At 37.3% G+C, this 26,017-nt stretch overlaps 2 protein-coding genes across 3 annotated transcripts in view; one reads left to right on the top strand and one right to left on the bottom strand.

The window, feature by feature from the left end:
* Window positions 1-22,462, top strand: part of LOC105229638 (glucose dehydrogenase [FAD, quinone]) — a 32,631-nt gene extending 10,169 nt beyond the window's left edge. Inside the window, exons 2-3 of the mRNA XM_049455728.1 lie at window positions 20,216-20,466; window positions 20,532-22,462. Of these exons, the coding sequence (XP_049311685.1) occupies window positions 20,216-20,466; window positions 20,532-21,904 (1,624 nt within the window). The 3' untranslated portion in view covers window positions 21,905-22,462. The remainder of the gene's footprint in view (window positions 1-20,215; window positions 20,467-20,531) is intronic.
* Window positions 1-26,017, bottom strand: part of LOC105233463 (flotillin-2) — a 351,794-nt gene that overhangs the window by 149,487 nt on the left and 176,290 nt on the right. The gene's annotated exons all lie outside the window — the stretch shown is intronic.

Genomic DNA, 26,017 nt, shown 5'->3' with positions numbered 1-26,017 from the left:
CCAGTTGCGGTGGATATGTTGCAAGCGCGTGGTGGCCTGTTTGCAGTCATAAATACATGTTTATTTTTGCATTTGTGGTGGCTGACCGCATGTTTCAAGCGCGGAGTTTTGAGGATGAAAACATATCGAGAGTAGTAGTTTTTTATTTAGTAGCGTTTGTGCGCGATTTTTAGAAAATTTCGCGCTAAAATCGGTCCATATATATTCGGTTTTTCCGTTTTATGAGCTTATACAATACATACAAGGTGCCTTCCAAAGTAAACAGCACTTTAAAAAAAAACAGAACAAATAGTTTTTTTCGGCAAAAACAATTTATTTTATTCAAAATAGTTTCCTTCTGTTTCAACACAGCTTTTTGCACGGTCCAAAAGCATTTCGAACGAGTGTTTTAGCTCGTTGGCCGGTATGGCCGCCACTATGCCGATGCAAGCCTTTTGAATGGCCTCTACGTCTGCATAACGCTTTCCTTTCATGGGCAAGTGCATTTTTCCGAAAAAGAAGAAGTCGCACGTTGCCATATCAGGTTAATATGGGGAATGGTTAATGATTAAAATTAGATTTTTGGGCAAATATTCGTTCTTCGAGTGTTGAATTCTGAGCAATTTTTGGTCGTCAGTCAATTTGTGCGGAACAAACCGTGCACACACCTTTCGTAAGCCCAAATGTTCGGTCAAAATGCGATAAATCGATGTTTTGGAGATGTTCAATTCCATTTTCATGAATTTCAATGATGTGATTTCGGCTGTGCTTTGATGAATTCACGCACAGTTTCGATGGAATTTCCGGTGATCACGGAGTTTGATTAGAGGCGCTAGATTCAAAAAGTCCTTTTTACTTTGGAACGCACCTTATATAATGAAATATTTTTGTTGAATCGATTTGTTGCACAAAATAAATGTAAATGCTCTTAAGGCAAGTGAAAAATAAAGTTGAAAGCGACTTTTGCCTGCTTTGAAGATATATACTGCGAGTATATATACATACATATATGGTATATAAAGGGTGATTTTTTAAGAGCTTGATAACTTTTTTAAAAAAAAAAACGCATAAAATTTGCAAAATCTCATCGGTTCTTTATTTGAAACGTTAGATTGGTTCATGACATTTACTTTTTGAAGATAATTTCATTTAAATGTTGACCGCGGCTGCGTCTTAGGTGGTCCATTCGGAAAGTCCAATTTTGGGCAACTTTTTCGAGCATTTCGGCCGGAATAGCCCGAATTTCTTCGGAAATGTTGTCTTCCAAAGCTGGAATAGTTGCTGGCTTATTTCTGTAGACTTTAGACTTGACGTAGCCCCACAAAAAATAGTCTAAAGGCGTTAAATCGCATGATCTTGGTGGCCAACTTACGGGTCCATTTCTTGAGATGAATTGTTGTCCGAAGTTTTCCCTCAAAATGGCCATAGAATCGCGAGCTGTGTGGCATGTAGCGCCATCTTGTTGAAACCACATGTCAACCAAGTTCAGTTCTTCCATTTTTGGCAACAAAAAGTTTGTTAGCATCGAACGATAGCGATCGCCATTCACCGTAACGTTGCGTCCAACAGCATCTTTGAAAAAATACGGTCCAATGATTCCACCAGCGTACAAACCACACCAAACAGTGCATTTTTCGGGATGCATGGGCAGTTCTTGAACGGCTTCTGGTTGCTCTTCACCCCAAATGCGGCAATTTTGCTTATTTACGTAGCCATTCAACCAGAAATGAGCCTCATCGCTGAACAAAATTTGTCGATAAAAAAGCGGATTTTCACATTTCGAACCGAACACTGATTTTGGTAATAAAATTCAATGATTTGCATGCGTTGCTCGTTAGTAAGTCTATTCATGATGAAATGTCAAAGCATACTGAGCATCTTTCTCTTTGACACCATGTCTGAAATCCCACGTGATCTGTCAAATACTAATGCATGAAAATCCTAACCTCAAAAAAATCACCCGTTACATATGTGCATTAGGGCGGCTTAATTTACAACCTCTTAGCCTTTTAATTAAAGGCAGGATGTATAACAGATATACATACTCGTACATATGTTGCAGTTGTTCGATCTGGTCGATTCCGAAAAATGATCAGTCGAATAAATACAAATAGCACAAATCCGAATCCAATATTACTTCTAATTTTTTTAATTATAAACTAGCTAAAAATATGGTACGTATCTACTTGCTACCGTTATTAAGCTTATTTCGCTGCTCAAAAATACCGTTTATTTTCTATTAAATTTTGTACACCGCAATTTTAGAAAGGGCTTATGTGGGACATGAGCAAAAAACGAAAAGCTCCTGCCGAAATTGCTGAAATAACGCATTGCTCTCGAAAAATAGTATATAATGATCTTCATACAACAAAAAAGGATCCATCTTGTGTCAAAAAAAATATGCCATTAAACCAAAGACCACGTAAAAATGATATTACTGTTGAGAAAACCATAGCACGGAAGAGCAAAGCCGATCCTTTTAAGTCAGCCAGAGAAATTATGAACGAAATTTATGGCGAATGTGACCTAAACGTGTTCAGAAAGCTTGTAGAAAGACAACTCAATGAAGCTCAACTTTTTGGACGAATAAGCAGGAAGAAACCACTTTTGCCAAAATGAAACAACAAAATTCGACTAAAATTGGCAAAGGTCCAGAGGACCAACCAGCACATTTTTGGAGGAACGTGCTTTGGTTGGCGACGAAACCAAGATAAATAGGATGGGTCCAGATGGACCGTTGTCCACAAGGTCAAAAAAAACTTTCAAGCCATTTATCTATTTTCCTTGCGTTATTCCCCCCAGAAACAATTGAAAACATACACACATATGCACATTACTCCAAACCTGCTTAATTACCGTTACGTTATACGTACATGTATCTAAGCATGAGTGTGGTTCGAAATTTTTCGTAATAATTTACGTTTTATTTGAAGTTTCTATTCGCGGCGATCACCTCTTTTGTTCAGACAAATATTTAACATCACTTGTCATTTCGCTGCGCAAGCACTTGGGAGCACAAACAGTGCTTACCATCACATGTCATGTCAACAACAAACACAGCTGCACAAAAACAACAAGGAATGGTTAAAAGCAGCACCTATAAATTATATGCCGTAAATTAATGAAAGTAAGGGTCCCGCCAGTGGGCAAGCTACTCAAATATATTTGTTTCCGCGATTTTATATACACATATATATATATTTTTTTTAATTTCATACTTATTTTGAATTTCTTACTTTTAACGCCAACTCGCTAAAAGTAAACAAAGGAACTTTCGCTGCTTGCAATGTTTTAAATGGCCCCTCTGTTGTTTAGGCCTACTCTATAACTCTGCCGCTCACTTGCCAGGCGCTTGTGTCTATCCAATTGTGGTGTGGTGCCGGTTACTCTTTGTTTTATTGTTATTTAACATATTAAATGCCGAATTTTATAATAAACTCTACTGACGGCACTTACTTCCGTTGTAAAAGCTGCTGTTTCTAAAGCGCAATACAATTTTCCCTTCGGTTTTTTCTCCAAAAAGTGCATAATTTGGGCGCAACTTTAACAGTTTTCTAATATTTTATGTCGTTTCTGTACTTCCTGCCTTTCACAATTCCTGTTTAACAACTCTATGGTTATTGTTAACAGTAAATTGTGACCTCTCCTCGTTAGTGCATTGCCTGCTTGTGATGTAATTATAGTTAAAATATTGTCCAACACACTCACTATAGGCAGAACTTGTTGCGAAATTATTTATTACTAGAGGACCCGCCTACGTTTTACTGTGGCTGTTACATAGGTAGTACTACTAATACCATCTATATGGTTTCTGTTAGTTAGATTATAAGTATTAGTTAAGGAATAATCGCATTTTTGATGAAGCAACAAAAATGAATCAAAAAGCATTTCGTGCGTTAAGAAAGAATTGGTTTTTGAGGTAAAAATACTATTGAATTTGGGCTGTGCATCAATGAAATCAATCGACCCCAATCGATTGTCAGCCTGGTGGACTTCATATTAAGAAATGGTTCTCAAGCGTGGAAAGACAAAAAAATCGGCTGGCAAGGTTATGGCATCAGTCTTTTGGGATGCCCGTGGTATATTATTCATCGAATGATAAATGAGCCAGTTTTAATTCATTGCATTGTGTATTTGATTGCAGTTCTATTCTACCATTCCCAATATTTAGCAATTTTATTATTTTTCAGGAAGGATCAGTTTGAAATTGTACACATATATGTATTCATCGTTTCCGTTTAAATATTGTATTGCTCTGTGCAATGCTTCGAAAAGATTTCTGTATATCTCAAATTTTTTATCAACACTTCAGTTATGCCGCTATTTTTTTATGCCAGACCTTTTGCAATTTTAAATTGCCTGTCAAGATACCCCCTCCAAGAGTTAGCAGGTATGAAAAAATGTTATAGCTACCCATAGATGTATTGAATCACCCAATTTATTACTTAAGAACGAACTCTGTCCACAATATAAAAACTTGATCCACAGATATCGCCTTTCACTTTGGCATCGTTTTGTTTAATGCACGTTTACGCCAATTTAAGGTTTGAATATTGGATACTGCGATGGTAGCGCCATCTAACGGTCAAACATTCCAAAATTAACAATTGATTAAAAATGAAAAAATAATTTAAAAAAACATTTTCCAGTGGACCAAATTGTAAATCTAAACCATTCTCGAATCTCCTTGAACATACACACAAAATTTCATCAAAATCGGTCCATCCGTTTAGGAGCAGTTCAAATGCAAACACACGGTCAGAAGATTTATATATATAAAGATTAATATCTTTTTTTAACTCAATTGTTACATCAATTACAATTGTTAATGAAACGTAAGTTCGTTATGCTTCCTAATCAATTTCATCCCCGTCTGATAAGAGGCACTTTTTTCACGCTTTTTCCAGTTCTCGAAACAGTCGAAATAGGCTTTTTCCGGCATCGCCTTCAAGACCTTCTTCGTTTGGGCTTTTAAATAATCAATCGTGTCATAATAGCATTTCCGCATTGGCATTAAGATTTTGCAGCCAGAAGTCGCATTGAAACCCTACAATTGACTTATATGATCAACCAAACCCATCTCTCAAGAGATATCCTTAGCAGGACGGCCCGTGGAAAACTTTTGACATCACACTTCCAAGATCTGAAAGTTTAAACTAGGAGTTCTACATAGATCCTTCCTTCCTAAACATATGGTTGGCAAGGCAAGCATACGGTTTTCCATGAACTTGACACACAAATGGTAATATCAAATGTATGTACAAACAACTAAATCCCGAATGAATGTTATGACTAAATACTTGTCTTAAGTTTGTTGTCGACTTTCTATATACTCCCACAAAAAGAAATTCACAGCAGTCAAATACGAAGATATTGACATTTCTTAAAATTACTAAAATGGAAATTAATAATATGAAATTACATTATTTATATTGAGTACCTCCTCACTGTCAAAAAAGGACAGTTTCAGTGCAAAAACCGGGACATAGTATGCAATATCAATCGAGTGATCTCTGGGCCCTCATACCGAAAATTTTGCTTCTTAGCGGTATCATTGATGGCAATATATACATATATATATTGTCTAACAACATTCCAGTTCCATCCCCACTCTCACTCTGCTTTAAAAACAAAACGTTACATGTGAAGCAAATTTCTATACAACGACTTGAGTTGGATAGGTCAGTAATATGGTATCTGTATACCATAGTGACCCGATACCGGCAGTTCCAACACATGAGCAGCAGCTTGATACGATAAGAAAAGGACGTGTGCAAAATTTCAGATCGACATCTCCAAAACTGAGGCACTGGTTCTCGTATATACAGAGCTAAATCGACTCAACTCGTCGTAATTTAAAGGTCTCCGATGTTAACTTTGTGATGTTACAAACATTGTAGTAAACTTATTATACACTGTTCAGGGAATAAAATATCGTTAGGCGCCACCAAGAAGCCGAACAAAAGGAGAGCGTGATCGATAAATGTTATGCTGCAACAAAAGACAAATCGGATTGCTCTCTGTGGCAACGGAAACAACAAAATTTAATTGCAGCAACTTGTTTTAATTCATTAGTTAAATATATGTACATATGTATGTATGTATGAACCATTTGTCCTCCTGAATTTGAAATAATTTATTACAGTAATTCATTTGCAAAATAACAATAAAAACTAATGAGTTTAGTGTGACATTTCGCACTTTTCACCTGCTGACTTATTACATAGTGGTGTTATTGCCACATACAACTATTAAGAGCAAATATAAATATGAACTGTACCTAAAAGTGTCATAATATTCAGGTAATAAGCAAACACTTGCAACATTTTTCATTTTCATGTTATATTTGCCGTTATTTTTTATAATGCTAATATTTCATAAAAAGTGTATACACTGGAGTTGACAAATTGATAAATAGTTCATTTTCAAAAGTGCAACAAAACTGTTACCAGAAATTTACACTTTCATTAAGGTACAGTTAGGTAGAGCAGATGACTGACGAAGCACCTAGGTCTCTGATAGGTTCATTTTGAAACCGGCGGGACTGAAATTACCTTAATCTAGTTTGCCCTCTCTGAACCACATTGTGCTCCTGATGAAGTTCATTAATACAAAAAGTTTTGTCTGAGCAAACACCGTTAAAAACAAACAAATGAAGATATTTTAAAGTCTATTTTTCTGCTACTTTTTGACAGCTTCTACAATTGTCATTGTCTCGGATTCAAAGTCTGCTGGGATGTCTGCTAAATAGACAGGTCTTATTAGCGCTCTCATGGGAGTTCTAATGATATTCCTTCCATATGCTTGATGACTAAATATATACAGGTACAAGTTACCAGTTACAATACAAGTATAACTTTTCTCTCTTACACTGTGTAATTTTAGGATGACTAGTTCATCTGCTTCCCAGTTACCAGGAAAATCGCTATGTTCTGGAACTCATTGCAGGTTTATCGTAAAATAGAATGTTACATAGCTTGCCTCTTATATGTATGAGGTTGTAGATCACTCACTCAGACATTTTCAAAATCTCTATCAATATTCTCATGCGCCCAAGCGAGTCGCTTTGTCACAAGTTTTTCAGTCAAACAGAGGCTTGTCCATTTCAGATCATGAGTATGAAGAAGGTTTCGGATAGTTTCGTAGGATATATCTAAAAACCTTTTGCCATTAATTTTGCTCGTCCTTGCCGAAGTGTTAAAGCAGGATTCCGCGAAAACTAATTCACTATTCTTTTTTCATCTTTTTTGTTCACTTTTCCTATCGAACCACGTTCTGGTAAATCATCGACATTTTTAGCCACTATACAAGTAAATCGCTGTAACCACTTCTGTACAAATGCTTTCGACTTTCTCATATATTTAGTAGCCGCTGATTGCGACATTTTGGGACGTTTCGGGTGGATGCAAAGGAACACAACTTCGTAGCGCGACGCGTACTTAGCACTCATTTCGTTTGACGTGATTCTCTTTCAAAAGATCAACGACAACTGAACCTTTGTTGACAATGCATCAAGGACAGCTTTCTCCTTTCCTCTATCGACTCGCGAAGGAATTAGAGCGAAATCTTTCATCAACTGTCGGTAAAGTCGACCACGCTCTTACTTAAAAGATTGTATAAGAATTTTCTCGAATTTAGTGTTTGCTTAAGAATAAATATGCAATCATAAAACTATTTGATATAAAAAATTGCTGGCAATGCACGCTTGGTGAAACAGTGCGCAACTAGCTTCAGACTGGTGCATTTCCTACAGGGTGTTACGCAAATGTAATGCCATTTGCTCGTAACACCGACTTTTCCATTTTGATGTTAACATGATTGAGTTACTTTACCGAAGCAAAATGTTACACGTTTCCCAAATTCGTAAGAGTTTGTTGACAAATTTGTAATTATGGCTAGGAAATAAGCCATGGAAACAGTCACTGCTGGAACTGTGCGTGACTATCAGTTCACACAAAACACAATCTTATATTTATAATGTGGAAACATTTGTCAAAAAAGACAAATGAACTAAATATTGAAAATAAAATAAGCAACAAAAAAATGTACTATAGAAAATATATATTTTGTGTGTCATCTTTTGTATGTTTATATATACGCGAACTAGTCCATCAGTTTTTGCGATACCGCTATGAAATTTTGCAAACGTCATTTCTCCTCAAGAATTTGCTCATTTGTCGAAACAACCGATATCGAACTATTACGAGGGCTGCTATATATATTTCTGGCCAAAAAATGGAATTAACTCGTGAACATTTTCGTGCGATCATTTTTCACAACTTTCGACGTGGATTATCACGACAAGAGTGCATCGATGAACTAAAATCTTTGTATGGCTATGAAGCACCATCCTATAGCACTGTGGAAAACTTTTACAACGAATTCAATCGTGGCCGACGCTGGCTCAAAGACGAATTCCGTGAAGGTCGTCCAAAAACAGCCGTTGTGCCAGAAAACATCGATGCCGTACGTGAACTGATAATGCAAGACCGTCATGTAACATACCTTCAGATAGAGGCATGCCTATGCATTTCTCCCACCAGCATACATTCGATATTGCAAGAACACCTGGCCGTAAAAAAGGTTTGTTCTCGTTGGATCCCGCGCAATTTGACAATCGCTCAAAAAAAGGCTCATGTGGATTGGTGTAAAGAAATGCTGAAAAAATACGATCGCGGTGCTTCAAAAAACGTTTATAAGATCGTCACAGGTGACGAATCATGGATCTATGCGTATGAGCCCGAAACAAAACAGCAATCGACCGTGTGGGTCTTCCAAAGCGAGCCAAATCCAACGAAAGTTGTTCGTGGAAGAAGCTCTTCGAAGCAAATGGTCGCCTGTTTCTTCGGCAAAACTGATCATGTGGTGACTGTTCCGCTTGAGCAATGTAGGACGGTCAATTTTGAGTGGTACACCACCATTTGTTTGCCTGAAGTCTTCGGAGAAATTCGAAAAACGAACAAGAGAAGACGAATCATTGTGCACCATGACAATGCGAGCTCTCACACATCGGCTCAAACCAGCGCCTTTTTGACCGGCCAAAACGTCGAATTGATGGGTCATCCGCCATACAGCCCTGACTTGGCACCCAATGACTTTCTTTTATTCCCACACATCAAGAAAATAATGCGTGGTCAACGATTTTTGTCCCTAGAAGATGCTGATGAAGCATTCAAAAACCATGTTTTGGAGATGTCTCAATCGGAGTGCAAAAGGTGCTTCGAAAATTGGTTTGAGCGCATGCAAGAGTGTATAAATCTTGATGGAGAATATTTTGAAAAACAATAAAACCATTTTCGTTGATAAATATTCCTATTTTCATTATTAGGACAGAGATATATATAGCAGCCCTCGTACCACACCCTTCTGATGCAACCAAACACAGAACACCGTAACGATCTGCTTTTGCAGTCGATGTTGATGGTTGCCCCGGATTAACCCATGATTTTCACCATTTGGGATTCTTAAAATAATTCCATTTTCCGCGTCAGTCACAACTCGATGCAAAACTGATTTTCGTACATTTTTTTCAAGCAAAATTTTACAAGTGATTCTTCGGTTTCCCATTTGTCTTTTATTCAATTCCTGTCACGCCCATTTTCCACACTTTTTGATCTTTTTGATAGCTTTCAAACAGTCTGAAATTGTATGTTGTACAACATTTGGCAAACATCTTCAGCCAATATTGCTTGCAGTTTAGCGTATTCAAACGCTATGTTGGTCTTCCCAGTTCCACATTTCTCACTTCAAAACCATTTTCTCAGTTGAACCGTTGAAACCATATTTTGCATGTTGCTTTTGATAGAGCATGATCACCATATACCTCGACAAGCATTCAATGCGGCTCTACAGCACTTTTCCTCAAATGGAAACAAGAAATTAATACTTTATGCAAATCATCACTTTTCGGTACAAAATTTGACACTTTCAACACAATGAAAAAATATGATGTTGTTTGTTCAATGACTGTAAGGTTATTGCATACGTTTGTTTAAGGCTCGTTCACAACAAATGTTCCCTACACTTGTATCTTAACGTTGACTTCATTCCGCTACAACTGGTATAGAAACTTTTTATTTACGAGGGCTGTCCGATAAATAACCGACCTCAACGTGAAGCTAGCAGCACATCTGAAAAAAAGTTTCTACTTCAAATTGTGCATATTATAATAGCTACTCGCCAAAATTTCAGAAATTTATCTTGCGCAATTATCTGTTGACAGTCGTTTTTGTGAGTCTATTTCGGTGATTTCCCCAAAATGGAAAAAATTGAATATCGAGCTGTAATTAAATTTTTATTTTTGAAAGGCTATACGCCTTCACAAATCAAAGATGAGTTGGACTCTGTGTATGGTGACTCTGCACCATCGTTTACCACCGTAAAATTTTGTGCGGCTGAATTTAAACGTGGTCGCAGGAGCTTGGAAGATGATGAACGTCCTGGGCGTCCAAAAACTGTAACCACTAACGATAACATCGCTAAAGTTCATCAAAGAATTATACTAGACGACCGCCGGATTAAAGATAGGGAAATAGCTGAGATTATGAAGATGTCAAAAGAAACTGTTTGTCACATATTAAACCAAGATTTGGGCATGAGAAAGCTGTCCGCGTGTTGGGTGCCGCGTTTGCTTACGCTAGACCACAAACGTGCGCGCATGAACATTTCCAGCGCTCTGTTGGCTCAGTTTAGAAGCAATAAGACCGAGTTTTGGCGCCGATTGATAACTGTAGACGAAACTTGGATTCATCATTATACGCCCGAAACAAAAATCCAATCTAAACAGTGGATTGAAAAGGGGGAACCAGCCCCAAAAAAACCTAAAGCTGTGTATTCGGCTGGGAAAGTGATGGCGAGTGTTTTTTGGGACAGCCATGGAAGAATTATTTTTATCGACTATCTTGAAAAAGGAAAAACTATAACAGGAGCATACCACGCATCGTTATTGGACAAGCTAAAGAAAGAAATTTCGAAAAATCGGCCACATTTGCAAAAAAAGAAAGTCTTGTTCCACCAAGACAACGCACCATCTCACACCTCAACAGTCGCCATGGCGAAAATCCACGAATTGCGGTTCGAACTGCTTGACCATCCACCTTATTCACCGGATCTAGCACCAAGCGACTTTTTTTTGTTTCCTCAACTTAAAACTGCGCTCGGCGGCCAGATATTTTCGTCAAATGAGGAGGCAATCTCTTTCGTGAACTCTTATTTTGCAGACAAATACGCCAAGTACTATTTGGAAGGGTTGCAGAGATGGGAGCATCGCTGGGAGAAGTGTGTGGAGTTACAAGGAGACTATGTAGAAAAAAAAAAAAAAAAATTTTGAAAAAGTGGCGTGCATCATGGTTAGGTCGGTTATTTATCGGACATCCCTCGTATGAAGGGTATTCCAGCTTCAATACAACTGAAGGAAACGATTAGTTTTCCTTTAAATTATGCTTTGATTCGAAAAAAATAATTTTAGAAAATTCTTCCGACTTTTAAATAATGAATTAGTTATTTTTCGATATTAATATATTCAAAGCAAAAATGACAATACTCTTTCTCTTTACATTTCATGCATCAAATTAGCGTGTTTAGTCTTCGCTCAAACGACCTTGCTTAAAGGCGGAATGCTCAGAGAAATATTACATAATGACAGCACTTCAAAGCTTTAATGTGTTATTAACTTTAATGGCATGTTGTAAGACAATATGGAAATAGTAGCAACAAAAAGTGGGCAACACTTAATTGTCTTGAACGATATAATAACAAAACAAAACTTTAAACTTGACTGGTCAACACCAAAGTCAACAATCGTCATTCTAGCGCACCAAAATAGGTTATAGACACATTCATCATTTGCCCGCTGGACATTAAAGAAGTGTCAAAAGAAAGCCAAAGCAACTATTTTTCAATGCCTTTCTCCCTCAGTGATTGGCAGTAGACGGGTAAATTTAGCTACCTTTTGGCGCGCACGTTGCCAGCGCCACAGCACAGCAGAAATCCCTACTGGTGATCAAACGCTAACTCCGTACGAAATGAGTGCACAAAAGACTTAAGAAACGAACTCGCTGCATGTGGGCCGCACAAAATACAAAAACGGCGTACGAAAATGACTGTCGGTGCGCTACCGGCGCTCTAGTGTGACGCTGAGTAGTTTTCAATGTTAATTGCAACAATAACGAAAACCACACAGCGTTGCTGATGGGCAAGTCATACGCGCAGTCGTAAGCGTGCTGTTGTTGTGCAGCCGCCTTAGCACAACAATTATGTAATTTCGCGGCAAACAGGAATGCTGCGTTGGGTTTTCTCCGTAGCATGTGTAATACAAACAAACATATGCGAGTATGTATGTTTATGCATTGTTGTATTTGTTTTTAATTGATTTTAAACTTACGAAAAAGGGCATAAATAAACTATTGTGTAAATAATATTTTCATTTTAATGCAGTGAGTGTTGAAAACAAAATTGATAACGCTGCTTGCTTCGTTAAATGTTGTTGGCGATTAAAACACAAGATTTTCATGCTTGTTGTTCCTGGCTAGTCTCAACATTTCACAATGAACATCATTACAACTGCGTAAATATTTATATGCTTAAGTACATGTGTGTGCATAAGTATTTGTTACACATAAATGTGTATCATTATTGATATCCGGTTCGTTGCGACAGCATATTTTGAACCAGGGGTTAAAATCGACACCAAATAATCAAATCAAAGCTATTAAGTTAAATGTAAGTTGTCGGAAATATGCGCTTTAATTATAGGCTAACATATACATACATATGTGGTTATGCATTTATTTAAAAGCTCAAATTCCAGTTGCCAGATTGTCGGTGCTGCACTTTTTTAAATTTTAAATGGCATTAAAAACATTTGAAAAACTGAAAGTAGGTCAATTGTTAGAAGATTTGATTAGATTTCTGTAAGAACATAATGGTTTCTTAGATAATGACTTAATCACATAACAAATTTTGAAACAGTTGACAAAAAACACAGAGGTACAAACTACACCACTTAAAGACATATTCAATAACAATATGCAACAATAAGTAGGGAAGGACTAAGTTAGCGTGTAACCGAATATTTTATACTCTTCTTCGGCTAAAAATCTTCAGGTGTTGACCAAACTTTTTATTAAAAAATTTTGTGAACGAATAGCATTTTATTGTTTGACGAAATCGTAAATGGATTGCAATCAAATTTGGTATTACGAGTATATAGTATTAACTTATCTTGAAGGTGATCGACTTATTTGGTTTTAGTACTACATTTTACTTCCTGTCACCGAAAATTATTTTGAAATATTCTTCTTATGAGATACAATATTTGTAATATAAACTTAACCGAAAAGGCTCAATTTAATATATCAAGTAACAAAAACGTCCCGCCAAAGGACCGAAATCCATTACATGAGAGATATGACGTTTAGAACAAGGCTAATTTCATTTATATCGTCCAATACCAAATTATTAATATAGCCTTTTAACCTTTATGAAAGTGTATCCACTTATTACAATTTCATTTTCATTTTGATCAAAGTACTCGGTGATCAATCTAGACTATATTGGGAGCACAGAAGGATCTGGGCTCGTATCAATGACCTTTGGCATTGCTCAGGTATACTCGAGTACATATTTCTAAGCAATTTATAAATAAATAACTCATACACCTTTCGACATATTCGGTGTAAAGTTTGTTAGAATAATGAATTCCCTTATTGTATAGTACATATGTATATATATATATTTTCCCGTAGTTCCTAGGTGGAACATAGGGCCTCAATAAACAAATTATAATTAATTTTATTTATAGCTAGAAATTTTATTTCTCTCCAAGAATAACCGCTTCTCTGTGCTTCTGCTTCCACTTCCCGTCTCCAGGTGTTGGCTGGTCTCCCGCGTCTTCGGCTCCCTTGCGGATTCCAATCTAGCGCTGTTCTGCTTATGTCGTCGTGAGGCTTTCGCAGAGTGTGGCCGATCCATTTCCATTTACGACGTCGAATTTCGATGTGAATCGGTAGCTGTTTGGTTACGGTCCAGAGGTTAGCATTGCTGATAACCTTAGGCCAGAATATCCGCAAAATTTTTCGAAGACATCGATTAAGAAAGGATTGCAGCGATTGCAAAACATTCGCTGCAATATTCCACGTCTCGCAGCCGTATAATACAACGGATTTCACGCTTGAATCGAATATTTTTAGCTTTGTACGTATGGATATATGTGTTGACCTCCATACTTTATCCAACATACCGAAGGCAGCGCGACCTTTCGATATACGGTTTCGTATATCGGCTGTTGACCCACCGTTTTTAGATATGATGCTACCTAAATAGCAAAACTCGTCGACTTCTTCGAGGCATGTTCCCGCGATCTGTAGATTTGGAGTTTCGGTTGTATTGATGCGCATGAATTTTGTCTTCGCTATATTAATTTTAAGTCCAGTTTGTGCAGCGATATCATATATGTATATGGAGACAGCGTAATTCGTAGACAAAATATTTTCGGGATAAAAATATAGTATATATGTATATTCTATGTACATTGTAAACTCCGTTATGTTTACTAAGACCGATATTGATCGATATGTACGGTGTAAAGCCAACAGGACGCTTTAAAATCTTATATTAGGTATACGGAAGATAGTTGTATTGATTTGATTTTATCTATTATTGCCATTACCAGACTTTATAAAACCAAAACATGGTCTCTGACATTAATTAAGGTATTTCAGATAGCATCATCAACATATAAAGAGTCAACCGGATGATTGAAAGTCCTCACATTAGTTGTGTAAATGCGAGTTAGAACAAGCTTTCATCCGATTTTATCCGTTTTATGCACAACAATAACACGCTATTTAAATTTCATTAATGCCGATACATGTACGTGAGTTAAAGGCAACTAAAAGTTCGAAAATCTGCATATTAGGTAAATGCCGCTAAAGGAAATATTCACTCCATTTAACTTATTCTTGCCATATAGGCTTACCATTGTACGCAAAGGTTTCTTTCCGAACTTCAATAAAATATCTTACATATTGGCCGATATTTTCGATAAAATGTACGCAGTGGGATCTGAGGTTAGGACAATTTTTGGTGATCAGGTGGCAAACCTTAAAGGTACTATTTCTGCAAAGTTTTAGCCAGATATATTAATTGTATTCATTGGTGCCTGGTTTGTGAAGAGGTAGTCAAAGATATTTACACAACGAACTTTTTTGTATACTCCACATAAATCGTTTTTTTGCTGTCTTTATTGTTGCTGTACAAACAAAAAATGTTTTGGGTGGTACAGAGAACGGTACCTAGGATCGAATATAGAGCAAGTTGTCTGTTGATTAACGGTAGTCAAAAGTATTTACAAAAAACTTAAACTTAAGTTCTTTGTATTTATTATCGATAATTTTTAAATTTTGTTGTTTAGCTTTACTTTACGGTTGTGAATTAATAAAGGCGATACCGCCTTTCGCATCAACAACTGTTTGTAATCTGCTTGAAGTTGATTCAAATAAATGGTGTGCAAAATCAACAGTCAATTTGGCCCTATTTTCGGATATTTCAGCAATTTGTCATTACGGTTTCGTCCCTTATTAACTGTCCTCTGACGTTGGATGAATGCCCAAATATTTGCAATAATGTTTAGGTCGGAGGCCATGGAAGTACAACTTGCTTTGTTTCATTTCAAAGTTTCATGGGTAGCCATCTTTTATGACATAAGCAGTTGACGTGCTGTAAAATCCAGTCGACAGTTAGAAAAAGCCGATTGCCCGACCTGCTTTAAAGTGTCCTCAATTGGTACCAAATCTCCAAAGTCGTAGTCAGACAAACATCCCAAAAAAATTACCGTACCACTGCCTATATAAAAGTGAAATTTTTGTCTAAGTTTTTAAAGTAATAATAAGTAATAAACAATTATATTAAAATAAATAAACTGTTCCACAACCCTCTCCTCTCCTGGTGTCCTTATTCCTTGACTCAGCAGCTTCTTTTGAGAGGTCTACAATTGAAACTAATGCATATTGAATACTAACGGGAGCGTGAATTAAAAATTCATGGACTCACGCTGGAAGATAATATCAGGTATACTTTGATGTTAATTCTCTTGCAGTATTTAGCGCCAAATTTCCTAATTTTTCCACATTAATATGAGAGTTGTAGTAATGTTTCAAAATTTTCAATCAATTGTTTTTCTATGCCTGTTATATTAGCAGATATAGGGACATTGTTGAAAAATTATCTAGCAGTGTTTCTATCGTTTGCAGATCCACTACCACCTGTTTTTGGGTTGTCGACTGTAAGTTCCATTCTTTTACGAAATTCGCACTGAATATTTTGGTTCCTTCACAGAAATCATTCTTTATCTTCTACATGCATTATTTGCCATTATCTGATTTCAAGTCTATAAGAAACTGGAAGAAAATATTCAAAAATGGAATGTAGTGATGTAATGGAGACAATCCAAATTCGTAGTGATCTGTTCGAACTTCTTTTTTCAAGTATTTGTCAATATCGTTCATCTGAGGGTTTGGCGTGACATACGTAGCATAGTGCAGATGAGGTTTCAGGTAAGGCATTGCATTTTTTGCTAGCGATCATTGTACGAGTAAAATGAAGAACGTGATCGACATAGAGTTTACGATTGGTAGCTATTTTGAATTCAATTGTTGAATTTTGTTTTAATAAATTAATTTTAAAATATAATTCTCACGTAGTGTTAATTGAACAGATTCCTTTTGAAATTGTGTTCGAACAGGGTAGCAATAGCGGGTGGACGAAGGTCGGGTTTTTTTCCAAATTAGTTTGTGCTCTTCATCATTGCGATTTTATTATCAGTTGTATAAGGACATATGATATGACAAATAAATTACTGTCTTCCAAATTATTATTTTCAAATTTCAGCTTATATTCGCTTTGCCCAGAACTGCTATCAAAACCTCATTTTCCTATTAATGCTATTTAATTAGAGGACTCATTGAGTTCATTAGTTACATCGCTTTGCAACTATAAAATTCGCTACGCAGTGTCGCTCAATAATTTCTGTAGCTCAACTTTAGCATCAGATTCTGAAACTTTGTTGCTAGTCATATTTTCTATGAGCTTTATTACCACTTTTTGGCCAAAAACTTGGCCCTACTTACTAAATTTCGTACCATCTAAGGAAAATATCACATGCTGAAGTTGAAGATTAAAGTCAACGAATTCAAATTTCAGCAAGAAGCAATCCGTATATATCCTTGCTTTGTTGTTTAATCTTCAGTTTTGGTTAAAAACTGTCTTATTTAAAAATGACAATAACTAAATTTGTTGCTATAAATAATGATGGTAAAGTTCAAGGAAAAATATTTCACAAAATTGAAGGTGAGATCAATTGAATCGTAAAGATTTCCAATGAGTGATGTCATATAAGTCTTCGGTATTGTTGATTATTGTCCAACAGTTGGATCGTAAGTACGCATGGATCTCCAACCGAGAGAGATAACTTCTTCAATAGCTCCTTTTATAATGGGCATTTTTAGGTCTCGATGGCGATCATCATTTCTAATGCAAAAAGGTGTGCTCACTATAGTGCAATCCGAATACGTGATTAAGAAGCTTCAGATGAGTAGCCACTACAGAACTTGACAATATACCTCTGATTATCTCAAAATGTTCGTAATCAAGTATAAGTATTAGGTAAATATAATACTTTAGTGATGCAAAATTAACCTAAGAAGATCCGCAATTGATTTCTATATTGGCTTTAGAGCCAAGTTTCGGACAATAACTCACAAAAAGTCCAGCGCAAAAAAAAACATAGTAAACTATAATAAAATAAAAAGACGAAAAGAGTTTATCAAAACATAACTGCTAAAGCTGTCGCTATTAACTGCACGCAAGCAAGTGGCGAAAAATTTTGAAACATTTCAAAAAACTTTGCGTTAATGCGTTCAAAACTAAAAATAACAACAAGTACATGAAACGCTACACATACTGATCGTTAGCTTTCATTTAAGTTCATTTTATTATACTTAATTTCTTCCTATTTTGTTGCACGCACAATGCTAACGAAGTTGTCGGTCTAACACGAACCTTTTTTACTATTATTTCTTCACATTTCCCAAATACAAGTTTCATTGAATAATTTTCGTAAACAATTTGAGATGATCACAATTTCATACGTGCTTAGGCAGACAGCACTTAAGCGGTTTAAATAGACGTTTCGGCGCCGTCGGAGGTATTTTGAATGACAGTTAACCCGACTAACTACTTTAGGCAAACATAAATGCATTTAATGAGTACTTATTAAGTACCGATTACAGTTATTTACCAAGGTCATGAGAAAATTGAGTCATTACGTATTCATTGACTGCTATTTGAAAACGATTTTTAGGCAATTTGTTGGGCGTTTATATTTTGATTCGACAATATTTGTGACTTTTAGATATTAAGAATTGTTATTTATTTTTAATTAATTATATTAATTATATAATTAAAAAATTTGTAAAATTAACAAAATAGACATTGACAAAAAAACAGTGACAACTAAAAATTTGTGAAAATTTGAAAAAGAAAAAAAGAAATTTAAAAAATACACCCACAAAATATTTCATTAAGCTTGATTGCAAAGATATTATTTTGCAGACTTGCCACCTGTTTTTAAAAGTAAATTGTTTATGAGAGAATATTAAACACAGTACAGATCTACTGTTCTGGTGTTTCAGGATCCTTGTTTCAGAACTGGCAATTTACGCCAGAAGCTAGGCACATGTTGTATAAGTGCTTCTTCAGCTAGCAGTGGCCAGTGTAGAGTTCGACAAGTAGTCTGCATTTGTCTCTAAGGAGGTTGATTCCATATTTAAACCTGTTGAGATTGTAACCCCCCATTAGCAACTTGGCATGACGCATGCCTTGGAGTTATTGCTAATACCTCACTCTGCCTACTTTTTCTTCCTTGCGGAGGAGCTTCTTTATGATATGGGGATCCACCGTGATCAAGGGTTCAGGTCCTATCATGTTAGTGGATGGTGCGGAGCGGGAGAGCTCATCAGCCAGTTCATTCCTGGCTATACCTTTGTGACCGGGGACCCAGATGAGGTGCACTTGGTTACGTTCCGCTAGGTTATGCAGCCGTTCTTTACACTTCTGCAACAGTAGCGATTTGATCTCATAGATAGAGTTTTCTTTAAATGCCGCTTGACTACAGCTAAGTATGGTAATACGTTCGTTGGGATAGTTGCATTGGAGGCTTATCTCTATGCATCGACTTATGGCAAAAACTTCTGCCTGAAAAATGCTCGGAAAACTTCCCACAGGTATGGAGAGTTTGGTGCGTGGTCCTGCGACTCTTGCACCAATTCCCTTTTACGTTTTCAAGTCGTCGGTGTGTCACTTGATTGTACTATCCCTAAGCAGTGGCTCTAGAGTGGAGTCATTTCATTCTGTATTGCTGCTAAGGGTAACTTTGAACTTCTTGGTGAAGTTTACGCTTTTTAATGCTGTCCCTTGGGAGAAGAGCCAATGGTATTACACCACTTAACTCTTTTATCCGCTGGCATGAGATTACCTTACTTCTGCCACGCCCTTCTGCTGTCATTTGTGGCAGTGTGTGCTTGGCTAACTGACCGATTACTAGGTGAAGTGGTGTGAGCTCAAGCATGACTTCAAGTGCTGCCGTCCGACAAGTGCGCAGTGCACCCGACATGCAGATGCATGCGAGTTGTTGCGGTTACGATATTTGGAGTTCCACCGAAGTCTGCGAGGCTTTTGAGTCCGAAGCCACCGCCCCATACATGATTGTTCGCACGATCATGGGGTAGAACACCCTAACATACTTTGCTTGGATTTACTAGCTAGTCGATTGTACACCACGGTTCGTCTCAGACACTAATTTTTTGAATCGTTCTCCGACTTTAGCCTTTTTTGATGGGTTTGAAAGATCAAAATGGTTCTTTTCAGACTTTAGCGCTTATATAATAGGGCTTAGTTTTTCCTACCTTGCCTGATCCAGGGATTTTCGCCGTATCTCACGCTTTAAGATCAGAGTTATAAGTATGTATTTTAAAACGCAACACTAAATGAAAGAAAAGAGTATTTTGACAAACTTTATTAAAAAAATTATATTTTACAGAGTTGCCACCTGCACGTTTCACAGCACAAAAATTTAAACTTCAATAGTTTAAGTGTGACATTACACACTCTTTATGTTCTTAACTCAAAATGCTTTTGAAAGGTTTACAATCAGTAATAAGCCGTCTATTTCTTTTTCCAGCACCCAACCACAGAATACAGCCTGTCAGGCGATGAAGGATCGACGCTGCTGTTGGACGCGTGGCAAAGTCATTGGCGGCAGTTCCGTACTCAATACTATGCTATACATACGTGGAAACCGGCGCGATTTCGATCAGTGGGCATCTTTTGGCAATCCCGGTTGGGGCTACGAAGATATACTGCCGTACTTCCGCAAGTCGGAAGATCAACGTAATCCTTACTTGGCGCGCAATAAACGTTACCATGGCACAGGCAAGTCAAAACAATAAAATCTATAAACTCAGCACTCATATAATTTTTTTTTTTTCTATTTCAAGGTGGTCTTTGGACTGTGCAAGACTCACCTTACAACACGCCATTGGGGCCTGCCTTTCTACAGGCCGGCGAGGAAATGGGCTATGATATTGTGGACGTGAATGGTGAGCAGCAAACAGGTTTCGCTTTCTATCAATTCAACATGCGACGCGGTTCTCGTGCCTCCACCTCTAAGAGTTTTCTACGCCCTGCGCGTTTGCGCAAGAACCTCGACGTGGCAATGTTTGCACACGTTACGAAGGTGCTGACGCACCCAGAAACCAAACGTGCCATCGGCGTGCAGTTCATACGCGATGGAAGCCTACAGACAGTCTATGCCACACGCGAGGTTATACTCTCGGCTGGCGCAATAAGCACACCTCATTTGATGATGCTGTCGGGTATTGGACCAGCGGATGAACTGCAACGCGTGGGCATACCACTGGTGCAGCATCTACCCGGTGTCGGTCAGAATTTGCAGGATCACATAGCTGTCGGCGGCATTGCATTCCTTATCGACTACCCCATTTCCATTGTGATGAAGCGTATGGTTAACATAAATACCGCCTTGCGTTACGCCATTACGGAGGATGGACCACTCACATCTAGCGTGGGTTTGGAGGCAGTAGCTTTCATTAATACCAAATATGCCAATGCAAGCGACGACTGGCCCGACATGAGCTTTATGATGACCTCAGCATCGGTCATGTCGGATGGTGGTTCGCAAGTAAAAACTGCGCATGGTTTATCAGACGAGTTCTACCAAGAGGTATACAGCGAGGTGAACGACCGTGATGTTTTCGGCATCTTTCCCATGATGTTGCGGCCCAAAAGTCGTGGCTTTATTAAACTCGCATCCAAAAATCCGCTTCGCTACCCTTTACTCTATCACAACTACCTCACACATCCGGACGATGTGAATGTGCTGCGCGAAGGCGTCAAAACAGCGGTAGCCATGGGCGAAACCCAAGCTCTGAAACGTTTTGGCGCACGCTTCTGGAGCAAACCCTTGCCGAACTGCAAGCACTTGCCGCAGTTCACCGATGAATATTGGGACTGCGCCATACGCCAATACACCATGACTATCTACCATATGTCAGGCACAGCTAAAATGGGTCCACCCAGCGATCCGTGGGCGGTGGTCGATCCGCAATTGCGCGTGTACGGTGTGCCGGGACTGCGTGTAATTGATGCCAGCATTATGCCCACCATCACTAACGGTAACATACATGCGCCGGTGGTTATGATCGCCGAAAAGGGCGCAGATATGATTAAGGAGCTGTGGCTTAGCAGCACGCAGTGGCGTACGAAGCGTGCGCGATCAGATTTGGAGCCCATTTGTAATGTAACGGAGGTTGCGGAGAATACGTTAAAGGACGGTTCAACGGGCTCCTAGCGTATTAGCAAAGAGAGGAAATAGCATTTGACATTAACAACTTTTAAGTCATACATATCAAGCCTCTCAAAATACCGCTCACCGTCATAAGTTGCACTTCAAGCAATTAGTTAATAAGTGTTACTTTTTAATTAATTTTAATTAATATAATTTATATTTATAAAGTATATCTGTATTTTTAAATTAATTTTTAGTAGACACTCCTTTCAGCTTCATCGCAGTGCTGCCAAGTCTTAAAGTATAATTTATATGTATTAACTGTTATGTATAGATTACGCCAGAGGACTATACAAAGTTTATCTCATAAGCCATGTTTTGCATTGTAAATACATATCGAGTCACGGTTCCGATAGTTTTAGGTAACTATATATTAAATTCTGATTTAATACTTGACGATTTGTTATTTAATAAATAAATAAATTAAAATTTGTCAAACGTTGTTTCGTTCTGGAATAATATGGAAGTCGTATAGGTAAGAAGTAAGCACTCTTCCCAAGCAGAGTGATCCCGTGATCTGCGCTATTTCTGTCGGGACCAGCCTTCTTAACATAGCTTTTAAGTTTCCTTCGACCGTATTGTGCAAAAGACTTAAGGGGTTATACTAGTGTCATATTTTCAAAAATTTTTTTTTGACTTTTACGATAGTTTATATTTCCAAAAAATATACTGTGAAATCGGCAAGGTCGTATCTTGAATAGTTTTTGGATGGTAGCGTTCTAAAGAGCAAACATATATTGCATAAGTGAAACTTTAAACGCCTTTTTCTCGAAACGACATTTTTCAATATTTTCCAAAAAAAATTCTTGAAATATAGCCGAAAATATACCTTTTTACGTCTAAGGAAGTTCGAAACATTCAATCGCAAACTTTCTTTAAAAAAATATTCACGAAAATGGCCTAATTGTTCATGTGTTTCACAAGTATAGCGCCTCAATCCCATTGTATGTAAATAAACCGATTTGGCGTAAGTCCTTATACAAAATTCACAACGCGTCAAATGCTGGAAAGTACCACCACAAATAGATCGATAAGATTTCAAGACCACTTTCCACAGCACATTGAAGGATCAAGTTCATAGTGACCTGGTACAACTGGTGTAAACTTGCTAAGGATAGAAGCACTGTCAGAAACTGTGTATGTAACCAGAATATGATGAAATTGCCCTTAATATAAGGGGCCATCCATAAATTACGTCACACCTTGAAGGGGGTGGGGAGGGTATCATTCAGAAGTGACATTGTATGACAAGGGGCAGGGGGGAGGTCAAAAGCTTCGTGACATCACATTTCAAAATTAAGGCAATATCGTTTCCCGCTCTGCTGCGCTCCTGGGTGCTACACGACTGGCTTCTCTGTACCACGCCGATCACGCGCGGCTATTAAATAAAAATCAAATAAAATTGACGAAAAAAAGCGACTCTCTTGAGTTTATTTTCAAAAAATCCATCTTCGTCAAAATCATTGGCAGTAGTAAAGCCACAGGAAAGTAAAGTAAGTTTAAAATTTATTATTAAAACTAGCTGACCCCGCAGCCGTTGTCCTGCGTGAGATTATATATTTTGAAATGAAAAGAAAGTTAAATTTATCATTTAATTTTTTTTTCAATGTAACGCAGCTTTATAAACAACGTTCCACGTTCCAACGTCCAACTCGTGATCACGCCACGGCCGTGTGAAAAACATAGCATTTCCTTATTTATGCCGTGTTATGTTTGAACTGAAATGGAAAATCGTAATTTGGCCAATGCCCGAACATTTGTGATGAGTTCCTCTTTCGTGAATTGATAAAGGGAAGATGGAATTGATATCGAACCACCGGAAGTATCAACCGAAATTGTACCATTTCCAAGTTTTAGCGAAAAAGATGTAAAATGTCTTTGGCAATGTCGATGTTTATATCGAAAAGTATGCGAACTTCATTTTCATTCCAGTGATTAACGTGTTCTAGCAAATGTAATTGCTGGCTTATTTCTCCAAAACTTGCACATATCGAACCATTCACAGTAAGCAATGACTCAAATATAGTTGAACCGCGTACATTAATCAATAGCAACCGAAGGTAGAAACAATCGTCGTTTTTCGGGTGGATTGTGTAAATTCGTCCTAAGTCAGTAGACACCTTGATGTCAATTTACTGGTTGGCCTTGCTTTCTGCGTAACTATTTCTTCGACGATGCATTCCATGTATGATATCAAGTTATTTTCGAATAGAGCAATGTTCTCACAAACGGATCACTGACGAAAGTTGAGAAAAAACTCGACAATGTCAATTTTGTTGCTGGCGATGTTTCCACTGGCTATACTGTATTCTCTGGGTTGAAATACACCTTTTGCCCATTCTCCAAATTAACTGCGAGACGCACAAGATTCGGAAAACGTTCATGAATTGCAAAAGTAAATGTCCTACAAAGCGCTTTATTGCAGTTCACGTATCGACCGTAAGACTAATAATCGCCATGTTGCTTCATTTGGTGCCGCACTTACAAACGTATTTTATCGATTACACCAAACTGCAATACTAAACACTGATATGAGTTTTGAATATGATTTAGACAATAATGGTGAATATAGTACGGTCCATGTGTTGTCAACTTCGATATTCACTTTTCTAAGTTGAACGCTGAATGTTCTGTTATCTGGTGCGCGACGCCGATAGAGTTGATATCCATCATTTCCAGTTTGTGTTTCCGAAAGAAAAGCACGTGGATACTGTTTCGTGCATTTATTGTCAGACCTACAAACCGAAAAGGGATTGTAGTGTCCGCAAGGTCCATGAACCATATTGGTTTCCACCACTTCATATAATACTGGATCTTTCTCTACATCTGGAATTTCCGCATGATTGAGTGATTTCATCAATTTGATCTGGTGTAACCATCATCCACCATCCAAAGAAGAATGTGTGCGTGCCGAAAACCTCTATTTTGCCACTCAACAGAGTACATCTAGCATCCAACAGCACCACATATAAGTACGTTGCTTCAAGGTAAAGGCAATCAAACATCGCAACTGTTGTTTGAAAAGTCGTGCTGTGATGATCGCTTGCTGATTGACCGCGATCCATAATTCCGCACGTATGACACCGCATCCTGGGAGTACTTCTTGCCTTTCCTTGCCTTGGGCTGCCATAGATTGATGGCAAAACGAACGCCGACCGATATTAGGGCGACCTCTTCGTGGCTTCGTAACAAATTTCAATCTGCAATTGAACTCTTTGTGTAAAACACACGTAAAGTTTTCTCTGACTAATTTTCAATAATTTTTCTTTTGAATAGCCGGAATAAAAAAGCAAGCGACCGAAATTAAACTATTCAAATAATTTACAAATCAAAATATTGAAAAACAAAACAAACAAAAATTAAAAAAAAAAATTGTATGCAAAAAAGTTACTATTTGGAATTATCCAATTTTATAGACTTTTCATTGTTTTTAATATGTATTCTGCTATTCGGGGTGGAGACAAATCCAACGAATCAATAACCATGAAAATTGGTTCAGCAGATCTCGAGTTATACTTAAGTGTTCGAACAAACCTCTTTGTTTTATATACATACATATATGTACATATACTCGTATGTAGATATATAGATGTGAGGTTTTTTTTATTGTTTTTATTATCGTTTTTTTTTTTTTAAGAAATGAAATATTCAAATATTCCTACAAACACGAATTTTGAACAAATGCTTATGATTTGAAATATAAATTTTGTATTTATGAATTGTATTAAATTTTGACATAAAGAGATAAACGGTATCCTATGTCCTTACCCTGGTTTTAAGCTACCTCTCCACCAATTTTCAGCTAAATCGGTTCAACCGATCTTGAGTTATAAATGGTGTAACTAACATTAACTTTCTTTTATATATATAGATAACTAAACTCAATCAGTGTGACATGTATAACTTAGTTAGTTATAAATTAAACGATTACCACATCTTTCTGTGTTTGTTTGTTCGAGGTCTTGTTCTTGGTTAATTTTTATGTATTATATGTTAATTTTAAGGGGTTATCGAAGAGAGTGAATCAGAAGAAACTAAAGATGTTATGATTGAATTAAAAGGATGTCAGTCTATTCAAACAGTTTCTAAACTTACACCGAGTCAATATGCCTCTAA

The sequence above is a fragment of the Bactrocera dorsalis genome, chromosome 4, assembly GCF_023373825.1.
Source record: "Bactrocera dorsalis isolate Fly_Bdor chromosome 4, ASM2337382v1, whole genome shotgun sequence".
Classification (NCBI taxonomy): Eukaryota; Metazoa; Arthropoda; class Insecta; order Diptera; family Tephritidae; genus Bactrocera; species Bactrocera dorsalis.
The sequence above is the reverse complement of the archived record's forward strand: the minus strand, read 5'-3'. Positions and strand labels throughout refer to the sequence as shown.